This window comes from Eptesicus fuscus, chromosome 9 (assembly GCF_027574615.1).
Source record: "Eptesicus fuscus isolate TK198812 chromosome 9, DD_ASM_mEF_20220401, whole genome shotgun sequence".
In the NCBI taxonomy this organism is placed as follows: domain Eukaryota; kingdom Metazoa; phylum Chordata; class Mammalia; order Chiroptera; family Vespertilionidae; genus Eptesicus; species Eptesicus fuscus.
Genome location: NC_072481.1, coordinates 87,965,725 through 87,984,707, shown reverse-complemented (window position 1 = coordinate 87,984,707; position 18,983 = coordinate 87,965,725). Strand labels below are relative to the sequence as shown.

The 18,983-nt window shown below is 48.0% G+C and overlaps 1 protein-coding gene across 1 annotated transcript in view; it reads left to right on the top strand.

The window, feature by feature from the left end:
* The first annotated feature begins 939 nt into the window (after positions 1–939).
* The window catches only part of BMP6 (bone morphogenetic protein 6), a 154,356-nt gene continuing 136,312 nt past the window's right edge, over positions 940–18,983 (top strand). The window contains exon 1 of the mRNA XM_008154869.3: positions 940–2,403. Coding sequence (XP_008153091.3) covers positions 1,764–2,403 — 640 coding nt within the window. The 5' untranslated portion in view covers positions 940–1,763. The remainder of the gene's footprint in view (positions 2,404–18,983) is intronic.

Genomic DNA, 18,983 nt, shown 5'->3' with positions numbered 1-18,983 from the left:
AGCATTCTTGGATAGTATAAGTACAAATAAATTTACATCCTGAAAGGGCAGATGGTGGTACCTGCCATGAAAGTGTAACATGTGTTTTACATACTTGATCTTGTCTATAATGCTCAGTCTGAGTTTCAGGGCTCTATCTACTATCCAGAGTGGGAACTGGAATTAGCTTTACCACCTCGCCTCAAGTTTTATTTATCTTGCATAATGTATTTTGCATCTATTTTAAAATGCAATGTTAACAAACAAACCGAAGAAGCATTGAAACATTTTCAAGAAGCTAGTGGGTGGCATTTTAATTATTTTATCTGATCGCAGCCTCTTCCTTTTGGGTGCTAGCTTAAGAAGCCAAGCCAAAATCCAAATGAAGAGATAAGTCAAAATATTTGGCCCTCGACCTTCCAGACGCTGGGTCTGGCTTACATTTGGCCTGCTCAACGGCCAGTTTGTGAGCAGCTTCTGGAAGGGTGTGTCCTGACTTGCAGCAGCTGCCTTTGAAAGCCACGTGTCCACTAGACGCCTATATTATACATCAGTATGAGAAACTGAGAAAGGAATGGGAAAACTATCACTTTTCTGTCCTTCCTCAACGCAGCATTGACTTAACAGCTGATTTTACTTTTATTCGGTTAAAGCACCAATTGAGGCGCTTTGTGTGATTCACATTGGGGTGTTGATCAGATCATTCTTACCAGTGACGACGCCTTTGCCTTTGCTACCTCGCGGCTCCCTGGGTGCCTCTAAGAATTGTCTGTGTACTTGAAACCTACGCGCCGCCCAGGCGACGCCTCGGGGGAGAGGGAGGGTGAAAGAAGGGGGCGGGCCTATTTAAATACCGGAGAGACGAGCCTCTCCATTGGCTGCCCGCCTGTCCGTTTCCCGGGAGGGCGGGGAGTCCCGGGGGCTGGAGTGCGGTACCTGAGCGGGAGGCGCACCAGAAAGCCCACGTTGGCTGCTGCGGAGAGCGCAGCGCGGAGAGGCGGGAGGCTGCGAATTGCGTCGCGGACGCCGCGTCCACTGCTCCGTGCCTCGGCCCCCTTCCCTCCTGCCCCTTCTGTGAGAGGGGTTTGCAGGGCAGCCGGGAGAGCACCGAACGGAAAGGAAGAGCCTTGACGCCCCCGCTTGGGGAGCCGAGCAGCGCGGGGAGATTTTGAGGGGAAGCGACAGTGCCCGAGGGCGGAGGGGCGAGGAGTTTGTGAGCGAGAAGGGAGTTGAGCCTCGCGGAGAAGATTGGCATCCCCGGACTCCTGGTCGCCGCAGCCCGGGTCCTCCGGCCGGGCAAACTTCACAGCGGCTGAGCGACACCGGGAAAGCGTGCGCGGGGATGCTGCCTGGCGTTCCCCCCAGCTGGTGAGCGGCCCCACTCCCCGCCGCCCCGGGCCCCACTCAGCCACCCAGGAGGGCGCGGGACAGCGCACGTGCGCGGGCAGCGAGGCCCGAGAGCGACCCCGCGGTGACCTGCCCAGGGTCAAGGGCGCCGGCTGCAGAGCAGCTTGGACTCGGACGCACCTGGCCCGGACCTTGCGCTTCTGGAGACCAGCGCGGGAGTGCGGTCCTCCGGCCCCCTTCGCCTTCCCTGCATCCTGGGCAATTGGGGGCGCCCCAGTGGACCATGAGAGATAAGGACTGAGGGCCAGGCAGGGGAAGCGAGCCCGCCGAGAGGTGGCGGGGGCGGTTCACGCCAAGGGCCACAGCGGCCGCGCTCCGGCCTCGCTCCGCTGCTCCACGCCTCGCGGGGCCCACGAGGCCAGCCCGGCCGGGCAGGGATGCCGGGGCTGGGGCGGAGGGCGCAGTGGCTGTGCTGGTGGTGGGGGCTGCTGTGCAGCTGCTGCGGGCCCCCGTCGCTGCGGCCGCCCCTGCCGGCCGCCGCCGCCACCGGCGGGGGTGCGCTGCTGGGGGCTGGCGGGAGTCCGGGCCACGCGGAGCAGCCGCCGCCGTCCTCCTCCTCCTCCTCCTCGGGTTTCCTCTACCGCCGGCTCAAGACGCACGAGAAGCGGGAGATGCAGAAGGAGATCCTCTCGGTGCTGGGGCTCCCTCACCGGCCCCGGCCCTTGCACGGCCTCCAGCAGCCGCCGCCTCCTGCGCTCCCGCAGCAGCAGCCTCGCGGGGAGCCCCCTCCCGGGCGGCTGAAGTCCGCGCCCCTCTTCATGCTGGATCTGTACAACGCCCTGTCTAACGACGAGGACGAGGACTGGCCGTCGGGCGAGGGGAGGCGGCAGCCCTGGCCCCGGAGAGGAGCCAGCGCGTCCCAGCCCAGGCAGCCGCCCCCCGGAGCTGCGCACCCCGTCAACCGCAAGAGCCTTCTGGCTCCGGGACTCGGCGGCAGCGGCACGTCCCCACTGGCCAGCGCGCAGGACAGCGCCTTCCTCAACGACGCGGACATGGTCATGAGCTTTGTGAACCTGGGTAAGGAACTGGGGCCGCGTACGGTAACCCCCCCCGCCCCTTCCAGTTTCCCGGGCGTGGGGCCGTGCAGGGTAGAGGGTGGAGGGGCCCTTGGGGCGCGAGTCCGGGCTGGCGAGGCAGGGACGCGAGGGTGGGCGGGCTGCGCTCCCGCCACCTGCGCGGCCGTGGGCGGCACCTGCGGTCCCGGGCGCCCCGGCCGCGCTGCACTCGGCGGCCGCGGGAGGCGGCGCCCGGAGCACGCTCCGCGCTTCCCCCCGGAGTGCCCGGCTCGGGCCAAGGTAACTAGACGGTGGCAGAAAAGTCTGGCCCGAGTGTAACCAGCTGGGAAGCAGAAAGGCTCTCCGACACTTTCCCCTTCTTCTTCTTCTTCTTCTTCTTCTTCTTCTTTTTTTTTTTTTTTTTGCACCCTTAACGCGCTGAGTGTTAGTTTTCCCACCGGGACTTTTAGGGGATCCGACAGCAGCTGAGAACTTTGTACCCACGGAACTGGGGGAGGAGGGTGGCCGAGGAGGGTGCCTCAAAGGACAGCGGAAGGCGCGCCAGTCCCGCCCGGAAGGGCCGGCCCGGGTTTGGGGTTGGAGCCTGAGCCCCGCTGGGGAGACCAATCCTGTAACCTTTCTCACCCGCCTCCGGCCGACGCCCCGAAGGGATGAACTTTCAGAGAAAGGGTGCGGGTTAGGGGCCGGGGCTGGGCGCTGAGCTGGTCTGAACCGGTTGCCAGGCAACAGAATGGAAATGTAAGGGCGGCTAAATCAGGCTGCGCCACAAATGTTCTGTGGCAAACCCTGACGGAGCCGCAGAGCCTCCCCGCACCCCCGACCCAGGTTTTCCATCTGTAAATGAGAACGGTGTCAAGGCTCCCCCCATCCCTCCCATCCCCCCCCCGGTCCATGCCTTCAGGCGGTGCTCCTCCTCATCCAGAAGCTGACTCCGCTCAGAGTGCACAAAGGGAGGGTGGGCGCGCGTTCCCCGCGGGGAGAACTGGGGGTGCAGTAGCCACGCCCGGAGTGGGTGTGGCGGCCCGGGAGGTGGGTGCAGCGGCCTGGGAGGTGCGTCCCCGCGGACTTTCTTTCCTGTGGGACGCATGGCTCGGAGCGGGTTAGCAGACGCTCACTTGCCAAAGTAGCAGGCACGTCGCCAAGCCACGTCAAAGACCTCGGCCCGTCATTTAAGGGCATTATTTACTTGAATGACTACCATGCAAAATATGTTGGCGATTTGTTTACAAGTATATCTATGGGATGATTCTTAACTCCGCTGAGTTTTGGGGGAAGAAGGGAGGAATGAGGGCGAAGGGGGTGGGGTGGGGTGCGGGGGGGGGGGAGACTGAAGCAGAATGATTGGCATCCAAGTGGTGTAGAAATCCTCCTGGGAAATTCATGAAACAGAATCTCTCAGGGACTGGAGGCCCAAGGCCTGCCAATCTTGCTACTTGCAGTGCCAGGGGTTCTGATTGGACAAGAATTTTCACAATTTATTGGAACCGAATCCAAGGTTGAGCTACTTCCAGGAAGCATTCTAAGGAAATTTCTCCTGCCAGTCAACCAAGTTTCCGGAGGGGGTGCAGAGGACAAGCGCTATTCCTTATTCTAACAACTCTGCTTCTTCTGGCTTAGTAAATCCCACCACTTGCCCTCTCCCTCACCGTCCACTCCCACCTCCCCCCACCCCCGCCCCCCACACACAAGTTTCCCGGACAGCCTTGGGGAAATGTTTTATTTCCTCTGTGGATCATCCCAATCTGGACCAAGTGGAAGCAGAGAGTCACATTGTCGTCTCCAGGAAAACAGTTCCTGGGCTTGGACCATGATTGTCAATTTTGGCTGCTCATTAGCATCACCCGAGGACACTTACAGAACTAAGGCATGCTGGGGCTTCTCCTCGGAGCAATGAAGTCAGAGTCTTTGAGGGTGGTCTCTGGTGTCTTTTTTTTTTTATGTGCCTTAGACTTTTCTAATGTGCTACCATGTCAACAAGCACTAGCCTAGGAGATTTCTGATGTCTGAAGGGAATCAATAAATCATCCCAGTAAGTGATTAAGAGCAGTGCTTCCTTATGTTAGTAGCTCCCAAATTTGCTACACCTTTAAATCAGCTGGGTTTTTTTTTTTTTAAATCCAGATGCCCAGGAGGGACTCCTGTCAATTAAATCTGAATGCGTGTGGTGGAAGCCAGGTATTAGCATTTTTAAAGATCCCCAGGTGATTCCAATGTTTGGGAGCCACTGCCTTTTAGATGGTATTTGAAATTGTGAGAGTTGGCCTGAGGCAAGTTTGTAAAGTATGATGACATCTACTGTGTTTAATGACCTCTGAAATTCTCCTCCTCCCTTGCTTTCCTGACCTTTCCCGGTCTGCAGGTACACATTGCTTCTGAGTCACACGGCTGACGTTGGTTGCCAACTAATCCTGCTAAAGTTTGATGGTTTAACATAGTATCTCCCTAGGGATGCTTTCATTTTTCATAAAGGAGTGCTAAAGATTCAAAAAATTACCACTGAAAATTTTAAAGGTCCAAGAGAATGCAACAATGCTAGTGTTAACTTCACCCTCCACCCCCCCACAGCTGATATAGAACTGAAAGAGATTCCTGGGTAGGGAACGTTGCCCCAAGCCCCTCCTATCAAACCCCTGGGCTTTCTGACTGCAAGTTATAACTACTAATCATAGGTCCAGATCTGGACTACTCCTGGGTACTTAGAGGAGAAAACCCTCTCCAGATAAGTGGAATTCAAGTCACAAAGCCATGCCCCTGCCAGTCAAACAATTCTATTTCATCTTAATCCATTTAGCAGTAAGAATGGGGATTTCATAATGAGAGGCTAAAATGGCTCTGAGCAGGACAGTTCTGTTGAAGAAAGTAATTGCTTAGCAATGTGGATTCTCTAAGGATGCTGGGAGAATTCCACAGATTTCCTAATCTGTGTCAATGGCATGTTAGCTGCATTACATGATTAGTCTATTAAAGAATCTACAGAAAAATCCATGTCACAGCTCTGTGTTTTAAAGTACTCTTATATCCACTGAGTTAGATAAGTTATAAGGGAAAGTGTTATATAGTTGTAAACATAATTTTCCCTTGAGGCTGAGGAATAATTTACTCATGAGACACACTTGAAAACCCCGATCCTTGTTAGCTAGAGTGGCTATCAGGAAGTATGAATCAACAGGGTAAGTTCCTCTAGTCATTGGACCAGCTCCTGCTGTTTGTGCTGACTGTTTTAAACGCACTCCGGCCGAGTAGGCTGGGGTGTGTAACCTCCCAAGTGGTAACGGGCTGGTGTGCAGAGTGTGCCCGAGAAGCTGGTGTACTCGTGAACCTGCATTCAATCAGGGCCACAGATGGCATTTTCTACTTGTTTTCTAATGTTAAAAATGTCTTGGCAGCCTAATAAACAAGCCTGCCAATTTGGTGACCTTGGAGAAATATCCTGAAATATCCTTCAGGTCTTAGCTTAAAATTCACCTTCTGAGAGAAGCCTTCTCTAACTACTCCATAGAAATCAGTGCTGTTCCCCCCCCCCCACACACTTCTTTACCATCACCCTGTTTATTTCCTTGGTTGCACTTATCACAAGGAGTATATTTTTGTCTTTTGAAATTTGCTTACTCATTTATTTGTCACCCCTGGAGGATATCAGCCTCAAAAGGCAACCAGGCTTATCTATTATCGTAACCTAAGTTCCTAACATAATGCAGAGCACATGAGAGGTGCTTTATAAAAATTGAATTGGTGAAAACATGGGCATATTTCCCATTTAAAATTTATATTTCACTAATCTGGGTGATCATTTAGAATGCTATACCTGCAAGTAAGTGAAGGCATTTAGGATATTGAGGTTTCATGGTATTTGATGTATATCATAATGCTTTATTAATAGACCTCTTTTGTATTAGTTACCCATATGTATTATTAATTTGTAATATGCATTACATTTGAGACCAGTGCAAAGGTTTCTTTAAATCTGCATTTCATATTTCATTTATTTATTTTGAATTAATGAGATGTTGATCTCCAGATGCTAGGATAAATTGAAATAAAAAACTCAAATTATGCTCAGAAAAGGGAATCAGTATGTGTTAGTACAAGTAATAAGAAACTTATTCTAAAAATACTGGCAATCTTCTGACAATATTACTCTTGGGAAACATAAATTAGAAGAAAAATGGGAATACTCCCTACTTGTATGTGTAACCAGATACACTGTACTGTCTTTTTCTCATAAACATAGTATCAGTGGAATTATTTTTCATTTAAGCTGCCTGTACTTATGAAGGAAGATTTTTGTTAGCAGCCAATGAACCCACGCCTGCAAACTACTCACAGCAAAAATAGTTTGGAGAGTGTGGTTCAAAAAAGCAGATTTTCTCCTAAAGAGATTTAAAATAGTAAATGGTGAAATTCAGTGGTATTTCAACAAAAAAGTTGTACAAAGTGTTCTTAAACTCAGATCAAAGGGCAAGCAGATATCATTGTTTAGACCTCAGATGGTGTTTCCTCTGGTTGTCCTTCTAAGAATGGGTATAAATCCTTTTTAAATATGCTGAATCATGCTCAGTTCCTCTACTTAAAAGCTTACCTCTGATTTGCACAGACAAAAGGATTCTCAGTGGTATAACAAAGTGTGTAAAAGGAAAAAAAACCCTAAGGCTCAGCACTTGACTCAGCATGTAATAATTCTGTCTCATCACTGTGTGTCCAGAGTTTAGCTACTTTATTTATTTATTTATTTTGTATATTTTTATTGATTTCAGAGAGGAAGGGAGAGGAAGAGAGAGATGGAAACATAAATGATGAGAGAGAATCATTGATTGGCTGCCTCCTGCACGCCCCACACTGGAGATCGAGCCCGAAACCAGAGTCTAGCTACTTTAAATGTTGGGTTTCACATTAATATTTTACTTGAATTTGGGGGGGGGGAGGAGAGTGTAGGTGGGTGAACATTGAATATCAAAGGTAGTATAGCAAACTCTTAAAGATAATGGCTCTGTTATTTTAGCCTCCCCCCTTATCTGTTGAAAAGCTGAGTTAGAAAAGAAAAATGAAGAGGGTAATATTTCTTGGTTCTTGGATATTTAACCAGCTTTCTGCAATCTTTTCACAAGTCAATCATCCACTCTCTGCTTCCCAATCTGTATTTAAAAATAAATTAGTCCATGGAGTGCTTATTTTAATATAAACCAGTTACAGTTTTTTTCTTAATTTAAAAATTTTGAATCTTATTATGTCCACCCCCCCCCCCCCCCCCCCCCCCCCCGCCATCACCTCAACTGCCTCCCAATCCTCTTGTCTGAATTTTAGTGACATCACCTTGGGCACTTCCAGCAGTGGGAAGGAAAGTAGACAATATTTTAATCAGATAATTGTGTTCCTGATTAGAAGCTTCCATAAGAATCTGAGTAAAAGGAGTAGAAATCAGTATAGAAGCTCCCTAAGGCATGAACAGTTTGCAAGGTCCCATGCATGTAGACACAGCTATTACACATTAACCTTTCTGTCCTGTCCTTCCTGAGACCATTGCCCAGCCCAGCCACCGGCCGGGTTACCCCGGGGTTGGTATGGGGGACAGCTGCCGTCTTCTCTACCTTTGTGTTCCCCTTGAAGAGCTAGTGCATTCTGTTGTCCTTTCTCTGTTTTCAGCATGACGGTGAAGTTGCTTTTATTCAGACATGTTTTTCCTCTCATAACCTCTTCACCTCTTCTTCAACACCCTGGCTCCCATCTCTTTCCCAACGCTTGCCCTCTGGAAACTTGAGAACCAGAAAATGGCCCCAGTCTCTCCAGGAATATATGGAACTGGTGACGTTGTATCAAAGCGCAGGAAAATCATTCCTGTTTTAGTAAAAAAATTTGAGTTACTAAAGAACCAGGGCTGTTAACTTCTAAAGTGTTTGAGAATGCCAGAAATTCTCAGAACCTCAGAGTTATACCTGCTAAGCTTTTACCACAAGCATTCGAAACACATGGCATTGTAGTTCACTGAAGTTGATGGATTTCTTTTTGTTTGATTAGTAGTATTTTGAAATTATTGTCCTCTACATTTCCCTCCGCACAGTAAATATATAGTATTTCAGCACCTTTATGGATAAAGTTAGACTCTAGAACTGGCTGGGGTCACAGCTACTTTCCATAACATTGTTTTTCCGGGGAAACCTGCCCACCATTCTTTTTAAAATATATATATTTTTATTGATTTTACAGAGAGAGGAAGGGAGAGAGAGAAACATCTATGAGAGAGAAATATTGATCAGCTGCCTCCCGCACACTCCCCACCGGGGATTGAGCTCACAACCTGGGCAGGTGCCCTTGACCAAGAATTGAACCAGTGACCTCTTGGTACATGGGACTATGCTCAACCAACTGAGCCACACCGCTGGGGCGAGACAACCCATTCTTATGTTGTGCTTTCTCTGTCATTGGTAGGAAGTTTGAAATTATTGGTCAATTTGCTTTATTCATAGATCATAGAAATTAGAGCTTTCAAGATTCTTGCATATCATCTAATCTCTGTTTGCAGTGAAATGTGTTATGTTTATTCAGGATCAGTCCCTCTTCACTGCTGTTATATCCTGACACTGAAGGACAACCACTAGAAAGAGATCCTAATGCATCAGGGGAATAGGGCCCGGGAGAGTTGGTCCACATAAGTGAATAATTTAGGAGAAATGACAAAAGCATGCAAGAGCCCCGCCTTGGGCAAAAGCTGGGGATGACCAAACATCTTTCTATTAGTGGAGAGCATTCTCTTCCAGAACTCTGCTTTTAAAAAAGAAAAAGCTATGCATATCTATAAATATCCCCTTGTTTAGTATGTGGAAGGACTGTTGACCCCAGAGAATTGTTTTCTGCTCTGAAAGTGAGTTGAAAACCACGTTGCTCTGAGTGGCATTGTTCCTCTGATGTCCGCAGGCACCGATTCTCTTCCTGCCCTTCCCACATCTATTATTAAAGAGATTGGGTCCATAATAGAGATGATATCTAAATTACATCAGGTCATTCCTTGATAGGTCCCCATGGTCTTGTTATCTCTAACCCAGTCCCAGATGACTGGGTTGAAGACTCCCCTTCAAACATTTTTGCGGAATGAGGTTCTGGTTCTGAGTGGGAGAGCCTTCCTGACTTTCAGGTTCACGGGCACACGCCCTTGATTGCCGATCCTGCTGGATAGATTGGGATTGTCCTAGGCCTGAAACATCCTTGCTCCACAGTGCTGGTGTTATTATGTTCAGATTGTTTTCTCATCATCGGGAGCCCTGTGGGGCGGGGGAGGAGTGCAGGCTTCACAGCAGGCAGCGAACAGTGCCCCAAGCAGAGCCCGTGCCCTCTCCTCGCTGACCTCTGATATCCGCCACCGTCCTTATTATGACTCTTCTGCCACTTACCCTTTTCACCTTGTCCAGAATGTGACTTCCAGCCTTAAACATCTGCGTTTGTTGATTGTTGTTCCTGTGTTTACAGTCTTGTTGGTTTCCTGTACATGAACATGGCAAAAAATTCTGATTTGTGTATCAACAGAGCATGAACTAACCATATCATTGGTGTGAGCCATTTTATGTGCTGATTAGGCCTGGAGGTTTTTATAATTGGCTTGGCTTAATCTCTGAGACCAGTTATTTCTCTCCCTTAAATAAAACCATCTATGAATTACATTTAAATACATCATTCTAAAAACAGAGTTTTGTAAACTATAAAATTAAGCACTAAAAGTTTTAATTGCCTTTTTTTTAAAGATTTTTTTGAACAGCCATATCAGAATAGATTAATAAAAGAGAAGCTGTGCTCTAAATTTTTTTTATTTTTTTTTTACTAGAACAGTTTTAGGTCTGCAGCAAAATTGAGTGGAAGGTACAGCCATTTCCCATAGACTGCCTGCCCTGAAACCAAGAGCCTCACACCCTAGCAACATCCTCACCCCGAGTGGTACTTTTGTTACAATTGATGAATCTACATTAATGTGTCATCATCACCCAAAGTCCACAGTTTATGTTACAGTTCACTCCTGGTGTGGGGATTCTATGGATTTGGACAAATGTATAATGACATGTACCCGACATTACAGTATACAAGTAGTTTCACCGCCTAAAAATCCTCTGTGGAGAAGCTGCACCTTTAACCAGAAAAACAAATCAATACAAACCTTAAAATTCAAAATTTGGGGGAATAGAAATAAAATACCTTTGTTGGATAATATTTTGTTTCTGATGTTTTACCTCTTGATGTATAAGTAAGTAATTTGGATTGAATATATACGCCTTGTGTTGTGCTTCTCTTCTTGTTGACACCAAGTCCATTAGAAATCAATCTCTCTCGCTCCCTCCCTCCCTCCCTTCCTCCCTCCCTCCCTTCCTCCCTCCCTCCCTCCCTCTCTCACCCTCCCTCCCTCCTTTCCTCCTAGGAGTTTAAAAATCTTTTTTTCTTCCACATACTTTCCGTGAGGTGTCTGTCACCATAGCACCTAGACAATCCCTCAAGCAGAGATATGAGCGATTAAATTTCTCCCTGGCTTGTGCCCTGTTTGATCCATGCTCGGCAGGATTTGGGGGGTTAAAAGAAGTCTGAAGAATGAATAAGAATTATAGGAATTCTGTGCTTGTAAATTATTGAAATTTGGGGGTGGGGTGGTAAGGGAGGGGTTAAATAGTTTTCTTTCCCCTATGAAAATGCATATTAAAACTTTGTGTGAGTTTTGGATTGTGAAACTCACAAAAATAACTTTTACTGGCCCTAAAGGCAGGATCAGGAGACTTTAAAAGATCAGATTAAAACTAAATTAATAGAGACTTCATAAATCCAGAGTGACATGTAGATTAGACTCATTTGCTTTGAGCTGTTTTCGATGAAAAAGGGCTACACAGATTAATGGTAAATAAATGAGAAAATGCTCTAATATAAACAACATGGTAGCTCCAAAGAGTGCTGTTGAACCAGTAGCTCACAATGCATTTGAGGTAATTGGGGAACTTGTGAGCGTTTCTTTACGAATACTGTACACGTGGGACATTCCATGGATTCTCCCTGTCAGCTATCCGGTTTATTGGAGTATTTTCTCACTGAATTTCAGTTAAATAACTTAGGGCAACGCTTATCATCCCCTACCCCCTGCAAAGATGAAACCTCAAAAAAGAGGGAAGAGCTTCGGGCGGTGGCAGTTTCAGTGGGCCTGAGGAATGCAGCTTTGTTTCCTAACATCTGACTTGGTACTTGCGGTGGTTAACCACCTCTCTGGCAGGAGGGGTAGTTACCTGAGCCCAAAGTGAATTGGAGGGTAAGAGAGTGAGGAGGAGGACTCAGGTGCTTCCGCTGAAGATACTTGGGAGAGCTGTGTTCTCCCAGAGGGCCATGGAGCAGGCCTGGGTGTTTTCATAGGGTTTATGTAGGGCAGGATCCCTTACCACTAGCGTAGGGAATTAGTCCCACAAATCTGTCACCTTGGTCATTGCATCTACACAGCTGAGGTTGTTTGACCCCATTGCTCTGCTCGCACATGTGCAGTCAGGAGGAGATGTGGACGCCGGCATCGCTGCAGGGGTGCAGGCGATCCTCAGTGGAGGTTCGTTTCCTTCTTTTACTCTTGTTTTTCCCTCCCCTTTTCTCTTTGTTTCTTCCCATGAATAAACTGGGCAACTCCGTGGCCTCTATTACCTCTTTTGCATTTGTCCTTTTGCCATAGTGCCTTGGTTGTCCTTAATTTAACAAACAGACTGTGCTCATTCCACGGAGCTGGTAGTTTATACCAGCAAAATGACTCCTTATGCACTAGAATGGTTAAGTGCCTGGTTTCCCTGATGGAGCTAGGAAGTGCCTAAGGCCTATTACAGAGTTGGGGAAAGAACTCTTGGTTAAGATTCAGGAAGCTTGAGTCTAGCCTCTAGTCTCAGTATTATCTGTTTTTATAATACCTTGTTCAAGCCACTTAACCAAATTTCCTTGTCTGTAAAATGTGAGTATTGCATTTTCCAAATAGTGTTTCATGGAACACTACCTCTCCAACATGCTCCATAAAAGAAGATCACAGAAGCACTTGGTGTTAAGTTCCTCTTTTTGAGATTTACAAGTCTATTAGCATATTAAAGCCCTGACAAGCCCTGTGGTAAAGAAGTCTCCTAGCTTGTTTTTTTTTTTAACTTTTACTGTGTAACCCCTTTCTTCTGAAACACCCTGTGTCAGACCCAGGCCTCTCTGCCCCCAGATCCACTCCTGACCCTTCCCCAGGAGGCTGCATTTCCAGCTGCTTCTGCGCTTCTGTGGCTCCAGCTCTCCCTGGAAGGACCACCCAGTTCCACCTTCCGCTGTGGCCCGGGCTCTCCCTCCTTCCTGCTGGTGGAAGGGGCTTCCTGCTGTTGTTAATCTGTGGGTCAGGTTAAAAGACCTGGTTGGCTGCCTAGCTCTCCCACTGCTCTGCCACCCGCTCCCTGTGTTCAATTCCCTCTGCTGTGAACACTTGCAGGGCTTTCTCTTTTCTTGGTGGGACCCTGATTGCTCCAGCCTGTCCGTTCCCTGGAACACCGTAGAGAAACCCCAGACTGGAGGATGCTCAGAAATTGGTTCTAGGAGTGTTCCCTGTGGTGTATCTCTGAGTGATGGTTTTTTTAAACAGCTTTCTCCAGGTGTAATTGACCTACAACGTGGGGGGGAAAAAAATAAAGTGTACAGCACAATACGCTTTAACATGTATCTGTACCTGTGGAACCATCACCACAGTCAAGTTAGTGAACATATCCAGAGCTATTCTTTTAAACAGTTGTCCAAGTCAGGGAATGAAAGAATCAGTCCTAACACACAGGAAGTGCAGCAAAAATTCCCATCTTTCATCGATGGCATTGCTCTTCACACTTTTATCTTATACATGTTAAACATCTCTAAGAAGGGAATTAGCTGAAGATGTTTGTGAATGGTTCTCTTGGATCATCGAACTCGGCTCAAGCCTGCTCTTTGCAGTAATGACTGGCCTTTATCCTGTATCTCACCTCCCATATTTATTTTAGGAAATAAGAATGAAAGTAGGCAGATATATTTTCTAATTTTGAGATCAAGCATCTGGGCATTTTGGGGTTGTTCGTGATCCTATTGGCATCTTGTAGTACTCAAGTTTAAAAGATACGATCCTTCTGGAAAAATTGCAAAGGTGCCTTCCTATGTTTCTGTTTTAAATTCTGGCAATTTAGGTAGGGCACAAATCCAAAAATGTGTGAAGCTAGACTCCAATTTACCCTCAACTTTCCCCCCTGTGCTTATCCTTCTCTGAATGTTTTGCATTTTTTTTTTTTGCAAGAAAACATAAGTATTGCATATTTTTATGGCCTTTGCCTTAAAGAATGACTGATGTCACTTACTCTGTACTAGAGGCCCGGTGCACGGATTTGTGCACATTGAAAGAAAAGTAATTATAAGGTGGCCGGCAGAGTGGGACTGGGTGAGATGGGCCAGACATGCCCTGGAGCCAACCTCCTGTGGTCCCTCCCCAGCCAGCTGCAACTGGGGGGGGGGGGGGGGCACCAGGGCTTGAAGGGCATCTGTGGAGTGAGTGGAGTCCCTCCGGCAGGTGGGGTCCCTTGGCCTGGCCTGTGGGGATCAGGCCAAAACCAGCAGTCCGACATCCCCCGAGGGGTCCCGGAGTGTGAGAGGGCACTCTGTAAAGTTGCTGTTGCTCGGCAGCTCCTGCGTTGAGCATCTGCCCCCTGGTGGTCATTGCATGTCATAGCTACCGATTGGTCAGACGGTCACTTAGGCTTTTATATATATAGACCAGGGGCCCAGTGCACGAATTCGTGTACTTTGAAAGGAACTGTGGGCTGCGAGGCTGTGGTGGGCACAGGGGCGGGTCTTGGCCCATCCTCTGTGTCCTTGCCTGGCCCCTCCTGCTGCAGCCCCCTGGTCCCCTGTCTGCCGGCAGCCCTGCTCCTGCCACCACCGCTCCCATGCACTGACGGCACCAGCCCTGCTCTCACCTGCTGACAGTGCGGAGAGATTGGGGCTGGCACCAGCAGTGGGTGCAAGTGGGGCTGGCACCGTCAGTGGGTGCAAGTGGCGGCTGCTGCCCCGATCACCCCTCAGGAGCAGGGGGAGGTGGAGAAGACCTCAGGGGCGATCGGGGCCGGCAGCTGCCACTCACACCTGCTGATGGCACTGAGCAATCAGGGCTGGCACCAGGCACCGGCAGTGGGTGCAAGAGGGGCCAGTGCCAGCAGCAGGTGTGAGGGCCCGGTGGGAGCACGGCACCCGGGAGCAAAGACTTTTCAGTAACAACCAGAGGCTCGCCCCAATGACAGCGACTGGTGCCCTGCCTTGGTCTGGTGCCCCCGCTCACCTGCTCCACCATCCTGCCACGGCCAATGCCGCCATGTTCTGCGCGCACCCCTGGTGGTCAGCGTACATCATAGCGACCAGTTGTTCAGGTGTTCGTTTGTTCTGCCATTTGGTCTATTTGTATATAGGGTTTTATATATATATATAGACTAGGGGCCCACTGCATGAATTTGTGCACCTTAAAAGGAACTGTGGGCCACAAGGCTGTGATGGGCACAGGGGCGGGTCTCAGCCCATCCTCCGCGCCCCCGCCTAGCCCCTCCTGTTGCGGCCCTGGGCCCCTGTCTGCTGGCAGCTCCTCTCCTGCTACCACCGCTCCCACACGCTGACGGCACCAGCCCCACTCACATCTGCTGATAGCGTGGAACAATTGGGACCAGCACCAGCAGTGGGTGCGAGTGGGGCTGGCGCTGTCAGCGGGTGTGAGTGGCGGCTGCTGCCCCGATCGCCCCTCAGGAGCAGGGAGAGGTGGAGAAGCCCTCAGGGGTGATCAGGGCTGGCAGCAGCCGCTCGCACTCGCTGATGGCACCAAGTGATCAGGACCAGCACCAGGCACCAGCAGCAGGTGCAAGCAGGGCTGGTGCTGGCAGTGGGTGCGAGTGCCAGGCAGGACTGCAGCACATGGGAGCAAAGAATTTTTAGTAACTACCAGAGGCTTACCCCGATGACAGTGACTGGCACCCTGCCTTGGTCTGGCACCCCCACTCACCTGCTCCACCATCCTGCTGCAACCAATGCCCGCCATGTTCCACACACGACCCCTGGTGGTCAGCGCACGTCATAGTGACTGGTTGTTCGGTTGTTCCACTATTTGGTCTATTTGCATATTAGCGTTTTATTATATAGGAAGGATTATCAGCAATGCAAAAAGTGAGACTTCTATAGCTGCCAGTTTACATTAACTATCAGTGGATAGTAAGATAGGGGAGATTTTTGGAGAAAATTATTATTTAGAGTAGTGTTACTATTCCACATAACACCCAGTCACATAATAAAACAGTTTTGTGAAGTTCATTCAGGGGAGCTGGTTTCTCCTTTCCACCCACTCCATCCTCTCTCCTTGCTGTCCTACCCCAGTCTGCATCACTCTGCTGAAATGCTTCTATCAGAAGCAATGGATGGCTGTGTCCTGAGTCTTCCTCCTCCTCTTTGCAAGGCTTAATGGCTTTGATATTCCTTTTCCCCAGGCTGTACAGTCTTTCTAAGAAATTCTCTCCTTAGCTTCTATAATGCTGTTTGCTTATTTTTAGTTTTTTTTTTTTTTCTATCCCACAGACTGTTGCTGAGTTTTGGTATATTTCCTAAAAAACAGCAAAGCAATTCAGATGGTTTGGCATGAGACACTAGACCTATCTGTGGAGCTGAGATAGCCATGGGTTTGGGGCGAGGGAGCATGTCCAGCACAAGAGTGAAGAGATAATATGCAGCCATAGGGCATGGTGATGGGCAGGTCCAGGCTTTCAGGTGAACTGCTGTGGAGGCCGGTGGTCTGGTTATGGCAGAGTGGACCATGGTGGTGGAGAAACCAGCAGCTGGTGTATTCAGGAGGCCAGATGTCCACTACAGGGAGGTCTCTCAGTTCTGAACATACGTTTTCCTCTCTTTTACTAACCCATGTATTCATATAGGGAGTGCAGTGCTTCTCAAACTGTCTTTGTGCAAGAATTTTAATTTCTGTGGGCCCATACTTTTGTAAAATTCACTAAAAATGAATTGCTAGAAAAGTGAAATGGAAAAAAACACACAAAGTGCACATGAAATCAAGCCTCAGTGTTTAATTATTAGATTCCATTGATATAAAATTATCAGTCAAATTGCTGCAACACTGTAAAGGTGGCCTCTGTTTCTGGACTTACTTCATTGCTGGCAGCTTCAGAGTTTGTTGATTAGCACAGACCTAGCCTACTTATTCACATGCAGCTTCTTGGACTCGTCCCAACGGGATCTGGTGTGGGCAATCTCCATTTTAACAAAAGCACTTGGATATGAGAGTGGTAACTAAGGTTTGAGAACCAGGGTGCTAGTTACTCAGGTTCAGCCTCAATTTCTGCCCTCACACCCATATCCAATCAATCATTCCCATCTTTTTTTCTCCATCTCCTCCCTAGGTTTCATAGATGAGGGCTTTATGATCTTGGCTTTGGCTTCTATGCCGATCTCCTCTACTGCCAGTCTGCCCTTGCATCAACACCAGCTCCGTTTTCTGTAGCACAGATGTGATCTGTTATCCCTCGTCCATCACCTTCATTGGATCCTTATGGCCTATTGAATAAAGCCGAGATGCCATCCAACTTCCACTCCCTTTCAATTGCAGCTCCTCCACTCCTCTTTGTATACATATCATTCAGCCAACTAACTCTGCTCCATGATTTCCTACTTCTGGCCTTCTCTCATGATTTCTCCCATTACATTGTGCAATTGCCCACTCTCACGTTCTCAGTTCTATCTGCTCTTTAAACCCCAGCTCAAAGGCCATCTTATCAAGGAAGCCTTTCTGAAATTTGCTTACCAGGTGCCGTGACTCTTCGGGAGAACACTGGGGCCTCATGACTTTCCCTAGAGCAGAACAGCAGAGTGGCATTCTCATTTCAGATGGAGTGTGCAGACGAGCTCATGAGGCTTAGAGGAAGGAGTTGGGAGCTTTGAGTTCCAGTGTTGGCTCTGCCACCCAGCAGCTGTGTGGATTTGGGACCATCACCTTCAACACTGACTTCTCTGCTTCTCTATCATGTAGTGCTTTGCTTATCATGACACCTCCCCCTCCCCCAAAACCTAGCATGGTGCCTTATTTAGTTGATACTCAGTTTCTCGAAAATAAAATAAAATTTGTGTGTTGTCTTCTTGGACTCATCATTAATACCATCAAGCATTTCAATGAGAGAATTATAAGTTGTGAAACACTGTGCAGATATGAGGAATGCTTATTAACTTCCATTCGCCGCAGTGGTTGTAAAAAGAGACATTGCCTTCTCCTTTCAGGGTTTTATGTTCTGTGACTCTCTAGATGGCTTAGGAAAAGAAGGCCTCGGGAAGAAGAAATATTATTTTCCCTCTATCTGATGTCATGCTGACTTTAATAAGTATTAATAGGAGTCAGAAAGGAGCGCTGCGAGTGTAAATTTAAATGCCCTGGTTGTGCCGCGCAGAAAGCTTGCATGCGAGGAGGCACGACTCCTCCTGCAGGTGCCGACGCAAAATACTTATCTTGTCAGCCTCTACTTCAGGCCGGCTGGCTTGGCTTACATGGTGAAGGTGTTAGACATTCTGTTTACATAAGGGCTGAGGGGGTGACATAATGTCTATTGAAGCAAAGTCGCTTAGCTCCCCACTAGGCAACAGGGAGCATTTAAAAACTGAAAACAGATCAAAGCCCTGGGCAGGGTTGAGATACCCCTGCCCAGGAGCAGCGTGGTCTGGCCAGGGAGGGGGTGGTCTCTTGGTTGGTTGCCCGGAACAGACGTGCCTTATTGCCTCACTGTATTTCCAGACCATTGGTGAAATGAATCAGGCAGAATTAAATTCTGAGCAGCCAATCCAGAGTGACTGCTTAAGTGGGCACAAATGTGTCCAAATAGGTTGGAAAAAATGTCAGCTGAGGATAAGCACATACGAGATGTGATGTTTCTCTTTTTATAGAGTGTTATAAAAGTTGTTTAAAATTAAACAACTCTTCAGTACTTAAATTATGTATAATGAGACAGGTCCTGGAACAGAGAGCTTGTTTTTTTCTTTTTCCCTATCCACTTAAATTTTGTTCTCCCTACCAGAGTATGCAAGACATAAATACGTTCATTTCCAGGATATATATTAGCCTTAGCATGGAGGAAAGGGTGAGAGGTGGAGTTGGTACCGGCCACAGAAGTAGCAAATCTAGTTATCTTTCACATTTTATTTGACGAACTGCAAGGTTGTAGCCAAGGGAAATATGAAAATAATTTGAGACTCATATTTGTAAGTCTCATATACTTTTTAAATATATGTAGATATAAAGGAAGGTATATTATACAGTATATACTCCCTTTATGACCCTAACCCCAAATAAGTAGTTTATTGTTGTTTTTTTCTTTTTAAACTGTATTCAGATGTAATTGACAAATAGAAATTGTATATATTTAAGTTGTACATCATGATTTGACATATTGTGAAATATCACCACAATCAAGCTAATTAACATATCCATGACCTCACCTTCCTTCCTTCCTTCCTTCCTTCCTTCCTTCCTTCCTTCCTTCCTTCCTTCCTTCCTTCTTTCTTTCCTTCCTTCCTTCCTTTTAA